The sequence below is a fragment of the Myotis daubentonii genome, chromosome 18 (assembly GCF_963259705.1).
Source record: "Myotis daubentonii chromosome 18, mMyoDau2.1, whole genome shotgun sequence".
NCBI classification, from domain to species: domain Eukaryota; kingdom Metazoa; phylum Chordata; class Mammalia; order Chiroptera; family Vespertilionidae; genus Myotis; species Myotis daubentonii.
This window is the reverse complement of record NC_081857.1, coordinates 4,312,549-4,336,546: the sequence shown is the minus strand read 5'-3', so window position 1 is coordinate 4,336,546 and position 23,998 is coordinate 4,312,549. Positions and strand designations below refer to the sequence as shown.

General features: G+C 53.2%; 1 protein-coding gene across 2 annotated transcripts in view; it reads right to left on the bottom strand.

The window, feature by feature from the left end:
• Nucleotides 1-23,998, bottom strand: part of TBX19 (T-box transcription factor 19) — a 49,679-nt gene that overhangs the window by 5,689 nt on the left and 19,992 nt on the right. The window contains exons 1-6 of one of the 2 annotated variants that reach the window (XM_059674153.1): nt 15,097-15,373; nt 7,611-7,875; nt 6,199-6,333; nt 3,697-3,758; nt 2,073-2,134; nt 432-620 (exon numbers count right to left, since the gene is read on the bottom strand). In XM_059674153.1, the coding sequence (XP_059530136.1) occupies nt 432-620; nt 2,073-2,134; nt 3,697-3,758; nt 6,199-6,333; nt 7,611-7,875; nt 15,097-15,293 (910 nt within the window). In that variant the 5' untranslated portion in view covers nt 15,294-15,373. Of the gene's footprint in view, nt 1-431; nt 621-2,072; nt 2,135-3,696; nt 3,759-6,198; nt 6,334-7,610; nt 7,876-15,096; nt 15,374-23,998 lie in introns of those variants that run through there. The other variant, XM_059674152.1, reaches the window with a different exon arrangement.

Sequence of the window (23,998 nt, the reverse complement as noted above, 5' to 3'; positions counted from 1 at the left end):
CCTGGTGCAGAGTGACCGCCCCCGAGGCCTTCCGGGCAGCGCCTCAGGGCGGGCCCGAGCTCCCAGGACTGAGCCCTGTAACTGCAGAAAAGCCGCGTGCAGGCAGCAAGCGGCTGTCTCAGACGCACCTCCAACCTGGTTTTTGAGGCGAAGCCTGGAATTGCTCCGGGCACCATGCCCTGTGCCATCACACCCATCACAAACCAGGAGACTCGGTGTCGTATGAAAATTACAAAACGCTAGCAACGTCCTATCTAAATCCAACTATTAGTATATAAAAGAAAACTTTAAAATAGCAACATGCAATGATGTTACCTGTGTTCCATGAAAGGGGTTCTTTCATCTTCAGACACTTCTTTTATGGTTTATCCATCTCTCTCCTCCCCCCCCCCCCCCCCCGTGCCTGGGGTTCAGTGAGCAGAGCCACACACCTGAGGGAGAATGGGTCCTGTGCATGTACGCGGACGGGTAGGGGGCCGGCCGGTGCCCGCGGAGGCCAGCGTAGCGCTCACAGCCGTGGTGGGTGTGAGGGGCAGACAGAGGCAGAGGAGGCGCATACTGGAAATTGGCGTTCCCGGCCGAGCACACTCCATCCGGGTTGGAGAAGATCCAGCCGCCCACTAGGACAGAGAGGAAGACACACTGACACCGCCAGTCGGGCTCCCCGCCACCGTGCACAGCTCTGCTTCTGTGTGGACCACACTGGACGTCCGCCGTGGGACAGAGACCACCCCTGCCCCCTTCCACGCGTGGCACAGCTCGCCAGCTTCTCTGGAGATGGACAGCAGGTCCTAGCCAGGTTTGTGGCACTGGAACCATAGCGATTCAGAAGACTGTTGGGATGCATACACTAATGGAAGCTCAACGCGTAAGGTGCTCTGACTTCACTGAGTGAAATCAAAAGTCTGTCTAAGAAGGAGGTGTCAGCTGCAGCTACTGGGACTGTTTGTTGTGGTTACACAGGAGGGGTGACGGCCTCTCTATGCCCCCCACCCCCACGAAGAGGATCCGAAAAGCGAAAAGATGGGGAGCCACTAGCATGCCTGGGCAGCAAGAATCTTGCAGAACATTGTGGGAGGCTGCAGAGTAGTTCATAGAAATTTGTTTGTGAATAATCACCTCAATTGATGCAAAAAGTGCATCTGCATGCTTTCATGATTAAAAAAACAACACTCAGCGAACTAGGAATAAAAGGAAATTGGGCAACATCATGAAGGCCACATCTGACAAGCCCACAGCTTACAACAAGCTCAGTCCAAAACTGAGAGCGTTTCCTCTGAGGTCAGAAGACAGAGACACCCGTTCTTGCCACTTCTATTCACCGTGATACTGGAGGTCCCACCCGGAGCAATTAGGCAAAAACATCAAAATTAAAAAATAAAGAAAAAAGAAAGAAAAGGCACCGAAATTGGAAAGGAAGAAATAAAGTTATCTCTGTTCACAGATGACATGATCTTATAGGAAGAAAACCGTAAAGATTACACACACACACACACACACACACACACACACACACACACAGAGATGTTAGAACTAATAAACAAATTCAGCAAACTTACAGGACATAAAATCAACACAAAAAATCAGTTGCATTTCTATACACTGACAACGTCTGTCTCTACTTTGTCTCCACCTGTGACTGTCTCTGTCTCTGTCTCTCTGTCTCTGTCTCCATCTCTGTCTCTGTCTCTCTGTCTCCATCTCCATCTCTGTCTCTGTCTCTCTGTCTCCATCTCTGTCTCTGTCTCTCCGTCTCCATCTCCATCACTGTCTCTGTCTCTCCGTCTCCATCTCCGTCTCTGTCTCTGTCTCTCTGTCTCCATCTTTGTCTCTCCGTCTCCATCTCCATCTCTGTCTCTGTCTGTCTCCGTCTCCATCTCCGTCTCTGTCTCTGCCTCTCTGGGAACTCCCGCCAGGGCACAGACTTGTCTTGAGAGGAAGAAATAACCCGCTGGGTGGTGACAGGAGGTTTGGGACAGGCCAGCGGTCACCACGGGTGGAGGGCCTGCTGTGGCGGTGTTGGCTCCTGGTGTCGCCCCAGGCGCCTCCCACGCCAAGTTCACCCAACTCACGGTGGGGACAGGCCACGTGCTGGCTCTCGGAGATCGCTTCCGGGATATCTTTCAGGTGGTTCCTGGAAGAGGAACGAAGCGCACCATGGCTGTCCAGCCGACACACACGTCCGCGCCAAGTTGCCCCGAATCTCGGAGAGCACCGCCATTCTTGCAAATCGAACCCCCTGTCCCCGAAGCCGCTGTCTCTCCCACCCCGCTCCCTCCAGGCACTGCATCCACCTGGGCCGCTGCTCTCCGAATCGCAGCTTTACAGGGTTACTCTCGTATTTATAACTCTCCCTGCCTGGTTTGATCCTACTGACTTCTGGCCGTGGGTCCGGCCTGGTAAAATTCAAGCCCTCAGAACAGCTAAGATATGCGGGGGACTTCAAGGCACAACCTCACCTGTGCCGAGCTAGACCCACCCACGATCCTGTGAGGGAAACAAGGTTTAAAAAGGAACCTCAGGGAGGTAAGGGGAAGGCGGCCAGATCAACGTGGGCCATGGCGCAGCTCAGACTCAAGGCAGGACTCTCACTCCAAGCCCTGCATTCTCCTGATTGTACCACGCGACCAGCATTCTGAATCCAGGTTCTGTCATCTCACCAGGCAGGTTTTCTTTAGACCTTTGCTTATCTGAATGGGTTATAAGTATGTCCTCTACATCCTCAAAATTAAGTCAAATATTGACAGGAGAGACCCTGTGGCATCATTACAAACAGCTGTCCATTGACCCAGAGCCTTTGTGATGAGAAGGAGCAGACAGTTGTAGGAGGTATCAAAAAAGACTTGGACTCAGGCAACAAAATCTGACCACTTCCAACGGCATCATGTCAGTGCTCAGGCCTCGCTGACAGAAGTCTATGACAAGTACCATTACTTGTTCATGTTTTTCCTGGAACGGAAAGGAAAGATACGGGGACGGAAGTCCCTGGCCCAGCGTGGTAGAAGCACCACTCACACCCGGAAGTCTTCCTTCTCTCAGACCTGAACAGTGTGGACCGCTCACCTGTACGAGCTGCTCAGAGGAATGACTCACCTTCCCAGGCTAAATGTCGTTTTTGGAAAAATCCAACCTACTGAAACCACAGTCCTTAGGGATACTTGGGGAGGGCAGAGTGAACTGTATAATTCTAAACCACTTAATTATTTTTTAAATGTGGTTGTGCTAACTTCCGGAATCTGTAGTAAGGTAGGTGACAAAGTATTGCCAGTTAGAGGTTCTCCCAGACTTCTATTATAAGGGACAGATAATTATAAGTTGGTTGAGTTTTACGGATCTTGTTAAAAATTAAATTGATTTTTAAAAACATTTCTATTAACGATAAAGCAAGTGCAGCCCAGCCAGTGTAGCTCAGTTGTTGCGTGTTGACCATGAACCAGGAGGTCACGGTTCGATTCCCAGTCAGAGCATATGCCCAGGTTGCAGGCTCGATCCCCCGAGGTGGGGCATACAGGAGGCAGCCGATCAATGATTCCCTCTCATCATTGATGTTTCTCTCCCTCTCACTCTCTCTGAAATAAATAGAAACATTTTTTAAAAAAAGTAAAGCAAGTGCTTTACTAGCTCGTTCTGGAGGAGCATAAGTCCCACCTCTGCAGAAATCAGTGCAGCAGGTTTTACTGAAATGTCTCTACTCACCTTTCCTTGGCATCCAGGAAGGCTTTGGCAAAGGGGTTGTACTTGATTTTGAGAGCCGTTATCTTACGTTCACAAAGATAAGAAGTGTTAGTGAAAGCAGGACAGGCAGGCAGACAGAACCCTCCCTCTTCACCTGGGAATTTCTGCAAAACCAGGCCCATCCCCGCCTCTTCCTCTCCCCCCTCCACATTTCTTTGCTAATGTCTGCACAAAGCCACGATCGACCGCACTGTCTAGCCAGAGCGCTTTATTGTGGCCTGTGGTGAATACAACGGATGCCATGAACGTGAGCAAAGACAGGCCAAAGCCCTGGAAACAAGCAAGCCTTATGTGCTGAGCCCGCACCTTTCCTGGACTTGGTCATTCATTGTTTTCAACCATTACTGAACAGCTCCCGCATGCCAGTTAGGTCTCTAGCCTGGGAACCAAGTGGAAAGTAAGGCCATGTGGTCCGGCCTTGCCAAGAGGAGTCCGGCATCACCTCCCTAATTCTTCAACAGTCGCCCACCCACGGGGTGGGTTAGCACGGGATACAAGCTCTCACTCCTACCCATGGTCATCCGATGCCCCCTGGCCTTAGCCTGCTTCATTTTTCTTCAGTGCCCCCTGACATGCTAAATATACATCGCGTATCAGACATACGATACACATGTGATATACACTGAGTGGCCACATTATTATGACCACCTGATGTTTGTAGGCAAATTAGCTATAATTTCGCGCTGAAGTTGCTAGAGGGTGAGACCATTATAAATAGGGAAGCAGGTTGTTTACCACGACAGTAGAACTGATTTTTTTCTGAAGATATGGGTAAACAACGCGATTTGACAGCCTTTGAACATGGGATGGATATATACACACACACACACACTGAGTGGCCAGATTATTGTGACCACCTGACATTTGTAGGCAAATTAGCCGTATACTGCATCGTATGGGATATGGAAGCCGAAGTCCTGTTCGAACACCTTTGCTGTCTGCAGTTACCAAGATAAAACGTCTCCAACTCACACAGGAACACAAGGATTGGACAGTCGAGCATTGGAAAAAAGTCATGTGGTCCGATGAATCACGTTTCCAGTTGCATCATGCAGATGGCAGAGGGAGAATTTGGCAGAAACAGCATGAAAGCATGCACCCCACATGCATGCATACAACCCTTCAAGCTGGTGGGGGCAGTGTTACGGTTTGGGGCATGTTTTCCTGGCATGATTTGGGCCCTTTAATTCGTGTGGAACAACGTCTGAATAGCACAACATACCTAAGTATCATTGCTGATCAAGTTCATCCTATCACGTTGATGGCGTATCCCAATGGAGACGGCTTCTTCCAACAAGACAATGCGCCATGCCACGGTGCTCGTATTGTGCAGGAGTGGTTTCAAGAACATGAGGGAGACTTTACCTTGCTTAGGTGGCCCCCACAATCACCAGATCTCAATCCAATTGAGCATTTGTGGGATGAAGTTAAAAGAGCTATCAGGCAGCTGGTTCCACAACCATCAAATCTCACAGAACTGGACAGTGCTATTCATCAGGCATGGTGTCAGATTCCTCACATCACCTTTCAACATCTCGTGGAGTCAATGCCAAGAAGAATCGCCACAGTACTGAAGGCAAAAGGTGGCCCAACGAAGTACTGATGGGGTGGTCATGATAATCTGGCCACTCACGTTCAAATATATCCCACGTTCAAAGGCTGTTAAATTGCGTTGTTTACCCATATCTTCAGAAAAAAATCACTTCTACTGTTCGTGGTAAACAACCTGCTTCCCTATTTGTAATGGTCTGGCCCTCCAGCAACTTCAGCGCGAAATTATAGCTAATTTGCCTACAAACGTCAGGTGGTCATAATAATCTGGCCACTCAGTGTATGTTTGGTCCTCCTCTCTCCCCACTGGGATATGTGCCTGAGGACACAGAACACGTATTTTATTCACTGCAGTTTCCCAGCACGTAAAGCATCCAGCAGGTAGTAACACTCAGCAAACAGCTGCTGACTGAACGAATATTGAAAAGAACATGTGCGTCAGCAAAGGCCCAAGACGCGCGGCGCTTCCTGGCGCAGGAGCGGGAGCCCAGGAGAAAGGGAGGCGGCTGCGGAGTCACGTGCGCACGCCCTGTCCTTCTCGTGCTTCCTGCTTTTAAAAGCCCACACAGTAAACGAATCGCACAGTGCACAGTGGAATGAAAGCTAACAGGCAAAAACGTGTTCCTCCCTCCCGCCCGACGACCCTTTCTCCAGACACCCAGCTCCCTGCAGGCCGCGGCCGGCCCTGGGACAGCCCTGGTCCATGTTGGTTCATGGACAGGAGCCGGCGAGAGGGAGCAGCAAGCAGCCACCCGGCCGCTTAACTTCGCCTCCGCCGAGTGTCTGAACCCTGAAAAACCTACCTGTCACCCCAGCTGGGTGATGGCAATAAAAGCACCCCCTCCCTGTCCCACGCCCTCCGGATCTCACACACACACACACACACACACACACACACACACACACCCTGACCTCCTCGTTCTGGTAGGCAGTCACAGCGATGAACTGGGTTTCAGGGAAGGAGCAGTTCATGACCATCCGATGGGCACCTCCCACGCGCACTATGTGAACCTGGGGCTCGTATTTGTGCAGGGAATTCAGCATTATCTGTTGAGATGCAAGAAGAGGAAGACGAGCCATGCAGAGCCTGGGCTCTCGCGGGTAAAGGACCGGCGGTCCCATGGTTCGCCCCAAGCTCAGCACCACCCACTTAGGGCCACACACGGGGCATCCCCGGCCCCCTGAGACGCACCACACCTCTCTGAGCAAGAAGGGGGATTCTCCCAGGAGCTCCCAGGGACCAGGATGTTGGAGCTTAGAGGAGGCTGGGCGTGGGTTTCCAGGGAGTTGTTCTAAAGATTATTCCATTTTCTGCCCAAATCCTGCCTTCCTTCTTTTTCTCTCCCTATTTTCAGCGCAATGATGTGGATTGTGACCCTTAACCGCACTGGTTTCCTTCATGGGAGGACCCAGGATTCAGTGCCCGGATGTGGCTGCACCCACAGGAGCTGCCTGAGGAGTAGGGATGCCGACACCTGCTGGTCATGGAGCACCCACTCCATGCCTCCACCGAGAGGCGCTGGAAAGTGGGAAGCGGTAACCGTTTACTTCCCCATTTCCTGTTTTAACAAGAACGGGAACCTCTGAAAACGGCCAAGACTTGGGGGGCTCCCTCCCCCGGCTGAAACATGACCTCCTGCGTCCCGGGGGCTGAGCAGGAAGAGATGGTGGAGGTGCAGAGAATGCAGGCTAAGAGGCTGGCCACTAGAAATATGGGGGTAACAAGCCTTTCCTCTAATGCCCCCCAAATTCTACATTTCATAAAGTGAGCAACAACCCTACACGGAGCACTGGTATCCGGACTCCGACCAGAGAAAACGGGGGGGGGGGGGAGAAGCCCCCGCGTCTTGTTCACTCGCCCTGAAGACCTTCCCTAGCGGTTTCTTTGGGGAGCTTTTCTGCAAACCCAAAGCTGATTCCATATTCTACTGACAATTATCCTAATGCCCAAGAGGAGGGAGCCATTATTTCATTAGGAGCGGCTTTCGATTAAGGCATCCGTCCACTGCCAACACGCCACTCTCACCAAAATCAAAAGGGGAGAGGGAATAACAAAACCACGCGCGGCTCCCCCTCCCGGGCACCCTGCGAGGCTGTGATTAAGTAAGCGCTCTCTTCACATCAGGAAGTCCATTAAAAACTGAAAGCACCAATTAAGAGCTGTTTATTCCTGTTTACATTTGGACTGGGGGGTGTGGTGGGGGGAGTAATTGGCTTCTGTGGGAGAAGAGGCCGGTGAGGACCCCTCTAATTGACTAAATGCACCCTTGTTTCTTCTCCATGGGTTCGCGGAGCGGCAGGTGGCCAGGCCACCGAGCTCCTACCTGGCCGCCTCCGCTGAGCTTGTTGGTGAGCTTGACCTTGCTGAAGGAGATGGGTGCCTTCATCCAGTGCGCCCCGAAGTTGGGCGAGTCCGGGTGGATGTACACGCAGCTGTGGCTGGCGACCTCGGGCTTGCCCGCCGGCACCCACTCCCCGTTGACGTACTTCCAGCGGTGGCTGTCCGTGGGGACAAAGTCCAGCAGGAGGGAGTACATGGCATTGGGGTCCAGCCCCGTCACACTGATCTTCAGAACAGGGAACATCCGTCTGAAAGAAGAGCAGAAACTGAGCCACAGCAGGGATGTGGGAGTGTTAGGGACACTGCCCCCGTCCAGCCGTCTGTCCACTCTGCGTGCCTTGGGGTGCAGAGAATGCGGGGGGACAAATAAAGAGGAGCCGAGCAGCAGGCCCCGTCCCACAGAGCCCTTTCCACAGGTGCACTCTGCATCTGGGTCACTCTGTATCGGGGTCACTCTAACCCGTGGGCTCCACGGCGAGTCTGAAACCTCCCACCAGGCCTCTGACAGGGGAGCCTGCAGCCCACGGTGCACAGTCAGACGCACGTTCGCACAGAGAGCACCTCCAGTCTTCGCCGCACACGGGGCGCTTTGCACTCACACCCCCAGCAGCCCTCCCCAGTCTCAGAGAACGCGAGCGTGAGGAACAGCGAGAGCACTGCTCGCGAAGACGTGGCTTCACGGTAAAGTGAGGCCAGTTCCTCTCCTGCAGGGCTTCTCAGAGCCTCCACTCCGCTGACGGGCTCCACAACCTCTGAGAAGGGACCGTGGCGTGGTGCACACTCTGGACTCAAAAGACAGTAGCACCATCTTTGCGTGAGCACCTTGAGGGCACCTGCGCCCACGGGATGTTCTGGGACACGCGGATCTGGCTCGAGGCCCCCCTTCCCTCGCCCGCTAGGACACGCAGCACGTTTGCTCTCACCAGCACTTGCAGAGCCCCCTCACCACCTGGCTTCTGACCTTCTGACTCCCTCTGGTTTACTTTTCCTTCACCAAACATTCAAAGTTGCTCCAATCTGTCCTCTAAACACCTGGTTTCCAGGCACACCCCTGCCCCCCACCACACACACACACACACCTGACGGCCCAGGTACTGTCTTATTCGTCAATACGGCTTTTAAAATCTGCAGCCCCACATCGGGACGCTGACCACCCAGAGTCTACAGACACTTGCTGGTCCGTGAACCAGTGTATCCGTGTAGCTGGAAGTTTGCAGAAATGCAGGCCCTCAGACCTCACTCCTGCCCGACTCCATCGGAATCTGCTTTTCCAGAGCCCCCAGGGAGCCATGGGAACACACATTAAACCTCAGAGGTCTGGTTGGCGCTTAAGATGATAACTAAGGAGACATGCAGGGCGTGAGGGGGTGTCTAAGGACTGCTGCTTCTGAAGAGCTGGGAGGAGAATTAAAGGGAAAGTGGGATGGGCCTGCCGCTGCGAGAAGGGGTCCAAGCCGGGCAGGGACGGGCACAGGTGAGGGTGTGCGGAGGCACGGAGCCCGTCCCCTGTGCAGCGGTGCCAGCTCCGAGACAGGCGGGATGGGAGCTGTTACAGGGGCTCCCTGAGCTCCTGGGACATTTTCCTTGGCTCACCCCCCTGCCTCTCCCACCACACTCACACCTGTCCTCCCTCCCCCTCCGAGTCCACAAGGAGAGGAAGTCCCCGAAACATTTCCCTAAATGTGACTGCCTCGTTGGAGATGTATTTACTCCTTTAACTAACGCGTGAAGTGCCTGCCCGAGGCCAGGAGAGCTGAGGGTGGGAATCAGTGCCAACATTGCAGGCCAGCGTCCTGTTCGCCGCCAGGTCCGAGCGGAGCAGTCAGGCCACAAAAGGTGAGCGGGCGTCTGTCCACCATGGAATAACTTTAGCTGCCAGAGCGCCATGGGGAGCACCATGGGGGGTCAGGAGGGGGCTGGAGAGGAAGGATCGCTCTCCGTGGACCCCAGTGGCTCAGGGTGACATCTAAGCTGAGACCTAAATAACGAGACGCCGAATGCCAGAAATGGGTGACATCAGCCATATCACCTGCACACAAAGGAGTCACAGTCCCACGGCCCTGAGGCCCAAATAAGCCTGGACCATTGAGGGAGAAGACCAGTGAGGCTCCGGCAAACGGAAGAAACAATTCCAGTTTCCACTTCCGCCGCTAACAGTCTCTCTGCCCTCTCCTCTCTGCACTGCCTCATGCCAGGCCCCCAGGAAGGCAGCGCGGCCTTTGATAGCAAGGACAGGTGCCGGCTTCTTCTCCTGATGCTCTAAGGCAGTGGTTCTCAACCTTCCTAATGCCGCGACCCTTTCATACAGTTCCTCATGTTGTGACCCCCAACCATAAAATTATTTTCGTTGCTACTTCATAACTGTGATTTTGCTCCTGTTATGAATCGTCATGTAAATATCTGATATGCTATATGTGTTTTCCGATGGTCACAACCCACAGGAAACCTGACCATGAGGGAAGGTCTGGGCCTCCCTGGCCAGCAGGCAAGGGCAGGGGGCACCATTCCCGTTCTCCAGGAGGGACAGTGATGTGACGGTGTGGGGAAGGACGCGGAGAAATCGAGCCCTCAGACCCTGCAGGCAGGAGTGGAAACAGTTCAGCCACTTGGGAAAACAGTCTGGCAGCTCCCTGACCAGTCAAAGGCAGAACAACCACAGGACCCCGCAAGTCCTTTCCTAGGAGCACGTGCCAGAGAGAGGAAAACACGCATCCACACAAAAACACAATGTTCCCAGCGGCCTCTTTCATAAAGAGCAACAGCACGCGTGTCCCTCAGCTGACGCAGGTGGGGGGTGTAAGCACACAGCGGGGTATCAGGTGGCAATAAAAATGCCACAACGTGGATGAACCTGGAGGACGTGTGCTCAGTGAAAGGAGCCGGCCAGAGGGCCATGCATCTTTTGATTCCATTGGCATGACGTGTCCAGAGCCGGCACATCTATACGGAGGGATGGAAAGTAGAGGTTGCCAGGACTGGGGAGAGTGGGGGAGTGAGGGGTGACGGCTACGATGCACGATTTCTTTGGGGGATAGTGAAAATGTTCTAAAATTATTTATGGGACCACATGCACAACTCCGTGAATATAGCAAACACCTGACTTGTCTGCTTTAAGTAGGTGATGGCATGGTGTGGGGACTACCACAATAAAGCTATTAACAAGAGGAAAAGGGGGGGCCCCACACCCTGGCTCTCAGGGGCCACACTGGGAAGTGTGGGATGGCTTATTCTCCTTAGTACTTCATTTGCCAACAATGTTACAATAATTTTTCATCAACAAACAAAAAACTAAGGGATGCTATGTCTTTTTAAGTCTCCATTATGCCAGGAAGGAGTAAATATAAGTCAATTTGCCAAAAGTCTTGTAAGGGGGCTGGAGCGCCCCCTGCCTGGGAGCCAAGTTCAGCGCCTCGGGCCTCACAAGGGCCAGGAGGCATCACGGGCTTACCTTGGGCAGCGCCCGGGGCCAGGCTCATTCTCAGGGGTGAACTGATCTACTCATCAAGCTGATTCCCACCCCAGTTTTCTTTCCAAGGCGCTGGTAACCACAGAGATGCCCAAGAGTTTTGGGGGAGCTGAGAAATGTGTAGATCACTCCCAACTAAGAGAGGAGGAGAGGAGAGAGGGAAGGCTGGAGAGAGGGGGCAGGAGAAGGGGGAGAGAGAGAGAGAGAGAGAGAGAGAGAGAGAGAGAGAGAGAGAGAGAGACACGGGGAGAGTGGGGAGGCAGTGTGGCAGGTGAATGAGGACTCCACAAGCCATGTGTGAGGAACCATGTGTGGCTGGGCTGCCCATGAACCCTATTGCTTTGCCGTGAGGCTAGTTTTCATGTTGTTTCCCTAACAGGGGACTTGGAGGCAGCAGGGCAGAAGGAGGCTGTGAGGAGTGGGGTCTGCTGGGAGAAAGGGGCAGGCACAAGGCAGATGATGCTGTGGGTGGGGGACGGCAGAGGTGGTGAAGGCAAACTCCTCAACGCCCTCCTCCACCTCCCCATAGAACTGGAATTTCGTGGAACAGTCATCAGAGTTCTGGGAGTGTGTGAGTGTGTGTGTGAGTGTGCGTGTGAGTGTGTGTGTGAGTGTATGTGTGAATGTGAGTGTGTGTGTATGTGTGTGTGAGTGTGCATGTGTGTGAATGTGTGTGAATGTGAGTGTGTGTGTATGTGTGTGTGAGTGTGCATGTGTGTGAATGTGTGAGTGTGGGTGTGAGTGTGTGTGTGTGTGTGAGAGTGTGTGTGTTAGGGCAGATTAGACAAATACACGTGCTCCTCATAAATCGCAGCTGTAAACTCGGAGAAGAATGTCTGGGTGGGGGGGTAGGACACTAACCATTTGCCTGCGGGTGTGCAACCTGAATTTTCCGCTCTGCACGGCTCACTGGAACCGTGACCATCAGCCACGGCTGACAGCCGTCATTGCTGGCAAATTCAACTTCGGACCCCAACACCTATTTTATGACAGAAAATGGACGTGCCTGCCTGAAGGCAAATTCAGTCAGCATTAAGTCAAAATGATTTAGCTGGTGGAAGTACACATGACCGGGAGCATTTCCCCAAGGATGTCACAGTCATGAAAACAAGAGGGACAAGGGATCCCACTTATCCGCCTGTGCAGCCTGAAGCCAGCCTTCTCTGCCCCTAAAATAGAAGTCCGAGCTCACAGGCTCGGAGGAAGTGCTGGGGCTGACCTCCAGCGATGATTCAAGGGGCTCTGGGAGGAACTGTCGTTGTTGTCTCTGAAAGACTGGCGATGAATCACTAAAAGTTCTAAATAAAAAAGAAGGAAAGAAGCAGCGAAGGAAAGGGAGAGGATGGATTAAAACGGACAAAGAGAGGGAGGAATGTGGGTGGCAGGATCCCAGGTCCTGGGGACAATTCAGTGGTTTTCGGGAAAAAGCTTCTCTCTTTGCTGCTTCTCACCAATGTCAGAGGTGAGCCTCCGGTTTACGCACGGAAACCGCTCTCCATCGGGAAACGAGTCTTTCCCTTCTCTCACCAGCGAGTGCAGGCGCTCTGCTCTCCGCGAGCTGGTGATTATCATCAGAACAGCCAGGCCCAGTGCACAGGCGCCCAGGACCCCCGCTGAGGCTCTTAGGAAAGTCAGGGAGCCCCCTGCCTGAAGGGCGCAGGTAACCTGAGCAAAGGGCTCGGGCTGGGAGGAAACCCCAGGAATATTCTGCCCCCGGGAGAAGGGCCACCGTCCACCCACCTCGGGCTCAGGGGCTGGTGTGGGAGGGAGACGGAGTGAGGGTTTGGAGGGGACAGGGGCTACGTCCCAGGGAAAGGGTAGAAGGCAGACATTGGAGTAGGCGGTTAGGAGAAAAGCAGACGATGGAGAAGGTAGTGAACAAGGTGACGAAACAAGAACGGCGTGTCTGCAGGAACAGGAAAGCGTTGCTAACCGTCCACCCGGGGAACGGAGGCCCAGTCGCCCCAGACCAATCGCTCCTCACCCACGTCCGCCTCGCAGAGACGCGCCCCGCCTCCACCCGAGGCCTGAAGCAGGCTCTGTCCCCCTGCGCCCCGAGGGTCAGAGCCCTAAGAGACGCCCGGAAAGACTCAGTTCACGGGAGGAGGGACACAGCGAGGAGCCAAGCTGACCATCGTCGCGCTTTTTCTATAAGGAAAGTTCATGTTAGAGGACTTCAACCTTGTGAAGAATTTTACATGTTAAATATGGAGAGAAAAAACCTGATGGGTAGAAAAGGCAGGAGAAAGCGCATGCCAACATGGCGTGTGGTTGAACTGAGTTTTATGACGGCATCAGACTTCTGGGATGAAACATATTCCCAGTTGGTGGCGGTACTTGTTTTATGTTTATAAATGACCCGCTGACAGCCAACTAGAGAGTGTGAGGCTGGGTATTAGCGTAACCACCGCCCAGCAATGCAAAGAAGAAGGGACAAAGTCCTGCCCCTTATCAGGTATCATCAGATGCTTACAACTGTGCCCCCACTCGTCTCTGAGCAGAAGGTAAATCCAGCCCTGGCCAGGTGCTCAGTGGGTTGGAGCAGCATCCTATACACTGAAAAGTTGCAGGTTCGATTCCCCGTCAGGCACATACCTGGGTTGTGGGTTCGATCCATCCCCAGTCAGGGAGGCAATCAATCGATGTTTCTCTCTCTCTCTTTCTCTCTCTCTCTCCTCTCTCTCTCTCCAAACATATCCTCAGGTGAGGATTAAACAAACAAACAAAAACATGTTTTATATCTCTTTCTACCAAAAACAATGTGTAGCTACCTATAAAGAGTAGGAACAATTACAGATATTAAAAGAAATACATCGTACGCCCTACATATGAAATAAAAGGGGGGCCCATTAGAGAGGGAAAATAGAAACATCAAACAAGTTCGACATCCTGGCACTCGCACCAACCGCATGTATTGCCCGGCACACCTGTCTCTGCGAAGCACTTGAATGTCAATGTCACAGGACAGCACTCGGCTGCACGGTTCTCCCGGGGCCGTAGGAACGGTTCCCTCTCTCCTCTGGGCATTTTTCTCAAAAAATGGGAAAGTGAGACCTCGGGATGGAGGCGCTTCACACAGGACAAACGCCTTCCGCAGCGCGGCGGCCCTGGCCGTCCTCTCCTGGGAGCAGAGCTTCTCTCCGGGCGGCTGTCACGGTCCTGCCAGCCTGCCACCAACAACGCCTCCTGCCTCTGTCCTTTCGTGGCCACGTGACCTGCAGGGTGAGTGAGCACCGGCTGGGTGTCGGGAGCCGGTCTGCCCAGGCAGGAGCAGTAAAATTCTCTTTCAAAATACTTCTCTCTCCTACTAACTAAGTGAAAGCTTCTAAAATTACCTGCCAGCCCCTTAGCGGACGAGGTTTAATAGAATCTGAGAAATGCCAACGGAGATCAGGTTCCGTTAATCCCCAATTTGTTGCAATGAGAAAAAAAGAAATATCCCCGCTCAGGCAATACATGCCGGTTTCATTACCTGTGACCCTAACGGCTCACATCACACACACACACACACACACACACACACACACACACACAGCTGAACATGCACCCCAAACACACACCAGGAAGCAGATATACTGATAGCCAAGGATCGAATTTGCCCTTTCGCTCCCAATTTCAACTAGTCGGACATCTCCGGGAAGTTCGTACACTTAAGCAAAAACCGCCCGGCTTCTAACTAAAGTTGCCGTCCACCTTATCTGCACGGTGGGGACTCAGGTCTCCGCCAGGACTCACCGTCCGTCAAAACTGCCATTATTTGCCGACATGTGAGACCCTTTCCCAAACCCCTGGGCCTGCCCTCCTTCAGAGTAATTTCTCCATGAAAATGCAAGCAAGACAGGTGCCCACCCCCCCGCCCATCCCAGACAGGCACTCAGGTGGCCGGAGAAGCGGGGGAGGCTGCTCTTCTCCAGTCCTTAACCAGACCTCAGCACCCCCTCCTCCATGTTCCAGGGGCCTCACCGCCCTCGCCCAGCCCAGCCCAGGGCCGCAGGGAAGTCACCTGCCGTTCTTGGTCACGATCATCTCGTTAGTGACTTCCTTGAACCTCTGCCAGAGAGGGGCGTCCTCCAGGGTGATGCGCAGCTGCTTCTCCGTGGGGTCGCCCTTCTCCCTCCCCGCCTGCAGCTCGCTCTCCACCACGTTGAGCAGGCGGGAGACGGTGCCATCGCCGGTCTTCTGCGCGCCCAGCTCACTCATGGTCACGGCCCCTCAGAGGGAGACCTTGGGCTGAGACGCTCCCTACCTGCCTGCTCCCGCCTCCTCCTGTCACTCGCTGCGAGGACAGTGCAGAGCGGAGAGAAGACGCTGGCCCTCGCCTAAGCCCCTACCTAGCATGACACCCTCCCAGCCTCCAAATTATACACCAACCTGTTAGGCTTTAGTGGGGGGGGGGGGGGTGGAGACAGGGGAGGGGGGAGAAAAGCCCTCTCTTAATCACTCATTGGATCAGGTGGGGGAGAGCCCTCCCTGCCATTGGCTGCTGGCACAGAGGAACCGTTTAAGAAGAGTACTCCATCCAAATTATCCGGCTTTTATCTTGTTGTACCCGGAGAGGCCTAATCAGCGGGTGGAGGACCATTTTCCCGTTAATTAAAATCGTTCCAGGCCCCGACTGCCACAACTGGGCAATCGTGTTTGTGTATAAAGCGTGGCGTGTGGCCCCTATAGGAAGGAGGGCCCGGGGCGATGGGCAAACGTGAGGCCCTGGCAGGCTCTCCTGACACGTCCGGAACCTACGTCCCTGGGCCACCCGCCAGCCCCGACTCAGAGCCTGAATGGAGGCCGAGGGCGCCGCGCCAGGGAACGTGACCACCGCCCAGGTCACAGGTCAGGACAAAGAGCGAAGGACCTCTCTCCCAGGGCGTCCCCGGAGGGTCCCCCCCTCCTGGCGGATCCTACACACCCACTGCTCACCTCCCACCAGCAGAGCTCTGAGCCTGGTCTCTGCCCCCTGCGAGCCAAGCCCGTGGCCCTAATCCCAGGTGGCCGGAGGGAGACAGTCCCTTAGCGTCTCTCTCCCTGGGGCTGCTCTGCCCACAGCGAGGGGAACCGGCACAGACACCAGGGTGCGGAGCAGCTTCGGTCCAGACACCTCTGCGGTGTGTTCTCCTCCGACAGCCACACACTTGCACTCGGGGAGGTGCCCACGCCTCCCGGGAAGATACTAGACACGTCCCTTTGTCTCCCACGCACCAGGCGCAGACTGGGACCCAGGGCTGGGCAGCGCCTCCTCCTCAACCCCCAGTGGACCCTGGGGCTGTGGGCTCTTCTCGCTGCAACAGGAAGTCGGGGGGTCAAAACAGAAGGAGAATAAAAGCAAAAGGGAAGACCAAGTCAGGGCGAGGACCAGGCCGAAAGCGCATTTGGTGCCTGCGAGGTGCCCGGGCCTCCTGGGGGGGATGGAGCAGGCGTGGCTGCACCTTCCCGGGTTTAACGAGAGAGAGGTGACCATGCAGACAACAAGCCACCGACGCGGGGACAGGCTCAGGCCATGGCACAGGGGAGGTGGGGGACATGGGCGCCAGGCAGGTGGGAGGATGGGGTGGGAAGGGTTGGAGGGAAAGGTTCTCTGGGGAGGAGACGCTCCGGTGAGACCACCACGGTGCTGGGCAGCCAGGGAAGTGGGAGGAGGGCAGACAGAGGACCCGGAGAGAACGGGTCAGAGGGGTCAGGAAAGGTCACGAAGGAGCAGCTCAGAGAACGCTGAGCTTCCGGGGAGAAACCACAGGCGGGACAGTGTGCACGGAAGTCTGAGCATCTTAGGGACTGGGCCATCGCTTTCCTCTGAAAGGGAGGGTGGGGGTGCGTCTGGGTGGGACCAGGTGATGGGACGATGTCTTGAAAGTTTATATCAGAAACAGTTCCCTTTGGAGACCCCCAGCCACCAGCCAGGCAGCTGTCCCTCCCCCGCTGCCTCGGAAAGCAAGAGCCTGACTTTCAGAAGAGAGGGGCTTGGAAGCATTTGTCCTCAGAGTCAGGAGTCACTGATGGGGCAGGTGTAAGGGCCACACTGAACACAGAGGGTTAAGGCACAGTCCTGCCCTGGCAGGTAGCGAAATGGTTAGAGCGTCCACCCGCGCACCCAAGGGTCTCGGGTTCAGTGACCAGTAAGGACTAGTACCTAGGTTGTAGGTTCGATCTCCGCCCTGGTTAGGGCACATTGTCTCTCTCACACATATCTCTCTCTCTCTCTCTCTCTCTCTCTCCCCTTTCCCTCCCTCCTTTCCACTCTCTAAAAATCAGTGGAAAAATATCCTTGGGTGAGCCCTGGCCGGTTTGGTTCAGTACATAGAGGTCTGCCTGCGGCCTGAAGGGCCCCAGTTTCAATTCTGGTCAAGGGCACATGCCTGCATTGCCGGCTCGATCCCCAGTAGGGGGCGTGCAGGAGGCAGCCGATCAATGATTCTCTCTAATCATTAATGTTTCTATCTCTCTCTCCCTCTCCCTTCCCCTCTGAAATCAATTTTTAAAATACACACACACACACTCACACACACACACACACACACACACTCACACACACAGTGGCCAGATTATTGTGACCACCTGACGTTTGTAGGCAAATTAGCTATAATTTCGCACTGAAGTTGCTAGAGGGCCAGACCATTATAAACGTCTGAATAGCACAACATGCCTAAGTATCATTGCTGATCAAGTTCATCCTATCATGTTGATGGCGTATCCCACTGGAGAAGGCTTCTTCCAACAAGACAGTGCGCATGCCACGGTGCTCGTATTGTGCAGGAGTGGTTTCAAGAGCATGAGGGAGACTTTACCTTGCTTAGGTGGCCCCCACCATCACCAGATCTCAATCCAATTGAGCATTTGTGGGACGAAGTTAAAAGAGCCATCAGGCAGCTAGTTCCACAACCATCAAATCTCACAGAACTGGACAGTGCTATTCATCAGGCATGGTGTCAGATTCCTCGCATCACCTCTCAACACCTTGTGGAGTCAATGCCAAGAAGAATTGGGGAAGGCCCTCTGTCATGCCTGCCCTTGCTCATAGGCAGGTCATCATCATATCTGTGCCTCCACCTTAGATATGACCACGCAGTCAGGGACCACGCAGTCAGGGACCATCCAACATTTAAGTCAAACCAAAGCAAAAAAAAAGAAATTCTGAGGAAACAGACTATGCAGGCAGCAGAGGAGAACAAGAGAAACCGTAACCACAGTCAGGCCTTTGCAGCAGGCGGGCGGCCGGCGGGCTCTGTTCCGGTTACGGGCTGAGGCCCGCGGCTCCCACAAGCCTCCACGCCATCCACACAGAGCCTCGCTGCTGGCTCTCTCCCTCCAGAGCAGCGGGAGGGACCTCTCCTCTTTTAAGGGATCATACGATTAGGTGAGACCCACCTAAAATGACTCCCTTTTATTAACTAAGTAAACTGACTAGGAATCCTAACTGCATCTGGAAAGTCCTTCTTGCCATAATCCAGGAGTGACACCCCATCACATTCAGAGGCCCTGCCCCCTCAAGGAAGGGGGTGGCACGGGCTTTTCCCCCAGGGGACAGAATCTTGGGGGCCATCTTCGAATCCCGCCCACCAGAGAACATTAAAAACAAACAAGCCAGAAAACAAGAAAAAAGCAGAGGCAACTACAAACTCTAAGGGTTAAAACAAATCGTCCAAGAAAGGAAATATAATCACAGTATACTAGGCCTCAACTAGAAATACAATTGTAACAATGTCAATATTGACTTAACAAAAACTCATGGTATTAGGATGATGAGAAAAGGGGAAGCTTGTGTGGCAGGGGAAAGGGGGTGCTAAATTCACGTCTCCTATGGTAGGAAGAGAGTAAATCATGTCTAACATTGAAAATCAACAAACTTAGCCGCATGCATACACCGTCCAGCAGTCAGGGGAGAAACGGCAGATGTAACAGCATAAAGAGAGGACAGTGATGCCCCTGGCCGGGCACACAGCTGGTTGGACGCCCTCCCATACACCAGGAGGTGGCGGGTTCGATTCCCAGTCCAGGCTCATACCCATGTGGGTTTAATCCCCCCCCCACCTCTCTCTAAAAAATCAATACAATTTTTTAAAATGTTTAAAGAAAGAGAGGACAGTAACTGCTTCTGGGGAGAGGGACAGAGGAATACTGGTTTTTTTTCCTATAAGTTTTTAACCATATGAGTAAATGAAACATTAACAAGATTTATATCTAATTTTTAATTCAACAACATATAAAGATGATTATGTTATCAAATAATGTTATCACTTTACTGTTTGTAAATTATTCCATCTTATGAATGGGTCATGTTTCATTTACCCAAGCTTCCCTTCCTGTATATTTACTATTTTAACAATCAGATAAAAATTCTGTACAGTAAGTATTCGAGGACGGCCATGATTGTTTTCTTACAGTGTCTTTGGAAGTGGTGCTAATTGCCAAGCACACAATATGCTAAGCAGTTTATAGGGATGATCCCACTTAATCCTTATAAGAACCCCATAGGGCTCGTGCTATGATTACATCCACCATTTAGGCGAGACAGCTGAGCTAAAAAGTTGGTTAAGTAATGAGCCCACGGCACTGAGCCACTAAGCTGGAGGCCACGCATAGCCCTGCGTCCTGGGCAGTCAACACCACGACTCCTCCTGCTTCCCGTGCCAGGAGGGGCCGAAGTCTCTGAGTTCTCCCGACATCCTCTGGGTTTATGGCCACAGGAGGGTGTGCTTCCCTGGCACCAACCCCGGCATTCATTCAACCCCATCACGGAGCCGCTCTGTGCTGGCTCGCGGGGCCCAGGAGGGAGAAAAGGGCCAGATGGCTGCAGTGAGGTTTGGGAGGGAAGCTGCCAGCGGGGGCCCAGAACCCGGGGAGCAGGACACCTCTGGGGAGCGGGCGACACCGGAGTGCGGAAAGGGCACAGGACGAACTGCACTCCGGGAAGAGAGATTCCATGAAGAGGCTGGAGGCGCAAAACCACGGAGCGTTGCAATAACCTGGAGGGGTTCAGCCGTGGAACGTGGACGAGAGGAAATTTAAAGGGGTTTGGACCTTCAGTGTTTCCCACAGGCAAACCCTGCTGGTGGCACAGGACCGACAGTGTGGTTAGAACAGGTTTGCCAGAGAAACAGAGCCAGCAGGTGCAACATGTGTCTTCCAGGGCAAGGAAAAGGTAAAGTAGATAAGAGAACTATTGAAGTTAGAATACCAACCCAGCCAGAGTGAAGGTGAGACTCACACGTCCCAAAGGCAGTGCGAGATGACTGCAGCTTCCAGAAGCCGCCTGGGTGATTAGAGCGGCCGCTTCGTTCAGCAAGGAGACGAGCGTGGCATTGTGGGGCGAGGGCGAGCCAGCAGGTGCTGGGGGACGAGGAGGGCATGACAGCCGGGGCAGCTCTTTAGAAGGCGGGACCCACAGGCTGCCGCTGCTGGGGAGAGGGCACACGTGAGGATGCCCTGGGGTCTAGCTGGAAGGCTGGGCAGATGACGGGCATTTCCCAGGACAGAGGAGTGGAGGGTGGCGTCCACGCTCACCACGAGCAGGAACACGCCCCCGCAAGAGCATTCGCAGCTCACAGGCCGCCTGTGAGCACCCTGGACACCGACTGGGATTTGGGAACTGGGGGTCATGCCAGCTCTGACCTCTGGCCCTGACCTTGGGGGATGCGGGGCGCCGTGTTCTGCCTGAGGATGATGCCGTTTTGTCTCCCAGGTCCAGCAGCTGCCCCGCTGCTTTCCGGGGGTGAGCGGAGGGTATTAATTAAGGGGTGCGACCTGGCGGACACCCGATAGCACTGCCCTCCTCGGCGCACGGCACCCGCGTCTCGGACTCAAAGGGCAGAAGTGGAAAGCCACGCAACCTGAGCCCAGGCCTGGAGCGGCCTGGCCATGCCGCCGGCACACACCGCGCAGAGCCCGCGTCTGTACATTCAGTCCCTGCAGAGACCTGACACCTGCTCCCCCGCCCGTGCCCCCAGGAAATTAACGCTCGCCCAGGTACCTGGTCGTAATTAAACCAAACAAAAAGACAGCTGCTCTGCCTTTCTTTTCTAATCACCAACCTGCAGCCGGGGGATTACTAGCTTTGGGGCAATTTAGGGAGGATTACTCTTTCATTAGTGTCTGGGGAGGCAGTTCCAACCCGGTGTCATAAGAGACTCGTCACACACCCTCCCACGCCGACAGCCCATCCCTCTCTGTGTCCGAAAGGTTAACCTATAAAGCCACTGGCAACCCACTATTCGTCACACCCCGAACAGCTGAGTTTTCACCAGAAACATCACCCAGAATGAATTCTGCCCGTGTCTCCGGGGATCTACGAGAACGTCATTCCAAACCCCCCTTCAGTCGCTGACGATGATGATGGGAGGGAACCGCACCGGGGAGGATACCGTCCTCCAGGTTGACGAGGTTAAAAGGCTCCTGACTTCCCCGCAGCTACCCACCCTCATGCAGCTAAGCCAGGGACACACACACGCTGGCCTAGGACCTGAGGCTGGGCACCCAGCCTGGAGACATGAAAAGGCTCGCGCCCATCCAAAGGCACCAAAAGCAAAGACATTTTAAATATTGTGTGGGGACAGACCAACTGCATCTGCAGGCCCGTCAGCCTGCCTGCCTGTGGCCTCCCCTTTATACTTTCATTCATTCAGCAAATAACTGAGGTGCAGAGTCTCCTTTGGGTGGTGTGCTGGGGGGCAGGGCAGTCAGCAGGGGACTTCCAGTCTGGCAAGGACAACACAGAGTGGGGGAGGGTGTGGGGGGCGCCCCCCAAGGAAGCGAGGCTGACGCTGAAATGTGCAGGTGAGGAGGAGTAATCTGGCACAGGGGACAGAGGCAGGTGAAACAGCACATGCGAAGACCACATGGCAAGAGAACACGACCGGAGGCAGGAATGACAGGGCGAAGATGAAAAGGGAGAAGCCAGACCACACCAGGCCCACAGCCCTGTAGGTCTAAGTATGAGACACGGCCTCATCCTGAAGGCAATGGAAGGCACGTGCTGTTAGGATGAAGGGACTGCGGTGGAAGGTGCCAGGACAGGTGTGGAGGCAGCAGCAGACACAGCCATCACCCCAGCCAGCGACGGGCTCTCTCAGCACAGAAACGTCTTGGTTTCGCCCCTGCTCTACAAGGTGAGGCTGAAGGGCCCTCCTTCCATCTTCCCGAGGCTACTGGGTTCTGGGGCTCAGCGGTGTGGTGGCACCAACCTGGGTGTGCGTTCTCCGGACTCCCATGCCCTCCATCACTACAGGGGCCGCTGCTAGCCCTTCGCTGGCTGGTTTTTCTATGTGAAAGGCTCCAATCTCTTCGTCCTGACCCTGTTCAGAGGCCCAGGGGTTCCGTGAACGGTTTCCAGCTCATCACAGGGAGAGGAAAAAACACATTTTTTCTATCTATATGAAATGATCGGTTAACAAAAGGTATGGTGGTAATCGTTTTGCAGTATATGTAAGTCAGAGGTCCTCAAACTTTTTAAACAGGGTCAGCTCACTGTCCCTCAGACATTCTGCACATGCGCACTGCGGGCCCGGGACGAGTCAGCTGCTAAGCAGGACAGGCAGTGGCGGCAAAAACACCCGGCGGGCCGGATAAATGTTTTCAGCGGGCTGCATGTGGCCCGCGGGCCGTAGTTTGAGGACCCCTGATGTAAGTCATTACACTGTACACCTTAAACTTACACAGGGCTACATCAGTTAAAGCTCAGTAAAATGGAGAAAGGAAGGCATTCTGAAAAAAAACTAGTGCAGGGACACTGCACACAGGATGGCGGTGATCTCTGAGAGACACAGGAGGCAATACCGCACAAGCGCACAAGGCAACCTCGAGGTGTTGGCAACATTCTATTTCTTGATGTGGGTGGTGGTGATACCATCACTGAGTTGTACATTCTTTATTGGTTTGTATTTTCTATCTTTGTGTGTTTTATTTTTCAAAAGGTTTAAAATAAGCAAAGTGTAAACAACTGATTGAATGAATAGTTAAACCCAAATTATAATTTCTAGAAGTAGACAAAATCAGTAAGGTTAGAAGCTGAACAACACTATGAGATAATTTGACATAATTGGTATTTATAGAATACTCCACCCAACACATACACAATCTTTTCAAATACACCTGGAACACCCACCAAGACAGACTATATGCTGGGCAATAATAAAACAAGGCCCAATAAATGTTAAAAGATTAAAATCATTTGGAGTATGCTCTCTGACTACAAAAGAATTAAACTAGCCAAAACCGGTTTGGCTCAGTGGATAGAGCGTTGGCCTGTGGACTGAAGGGTCCCAGGTTCGATTCCAGTCAAGGGCATGTACCTGGGTTGCGGGCACATCCCCAGTAGGGGATGTGCGGGAGGCAGCTGGTCGATGTTTCTCTCTCATCGATGTTTCTAACTCTCTATCTCTCTCCCTTCCTCTCTGTGGAAAATCAATAAAATATATCTTAAAAAAAAAAGAATTAAACTATAAATCAATAATAGCTATTTGGAAAATCTCCAAGTGTTTGAAAGTTAAATACACTTACAAATAATCAATAGGTCAAAGAAGAAATCACAGGGAAATGAGAAAATATTTCAAACTGAATTAAAATGAAACACAACATATCAAAATTTGTGAAGTGCAGCTAAAGCAGTGCTTAGAGGGAAATTTATAGTATTATATTAGAAAAGATGAAAGATCTAAAATCAATTATTTAAGCTCCCACCTTAAAAAGCTAGAAGAATCAGTTAAACCCAAAGTAAGTATAAGAAAATAAATAATAAAGGTAAGAAAATAAATCAATTAAATAAAAAACAGATAACCAATCATGAAATGAAAGTGGGTATTTTTTATTGTAAAACTAGAGGCCCAGCGCGCGAAATCACACGAGACTCAGACCCGCCACACGGCCACGGGACCCCAGACCCACCGCGCCACGAGACCCATCAATCACCTCCTGGTGAC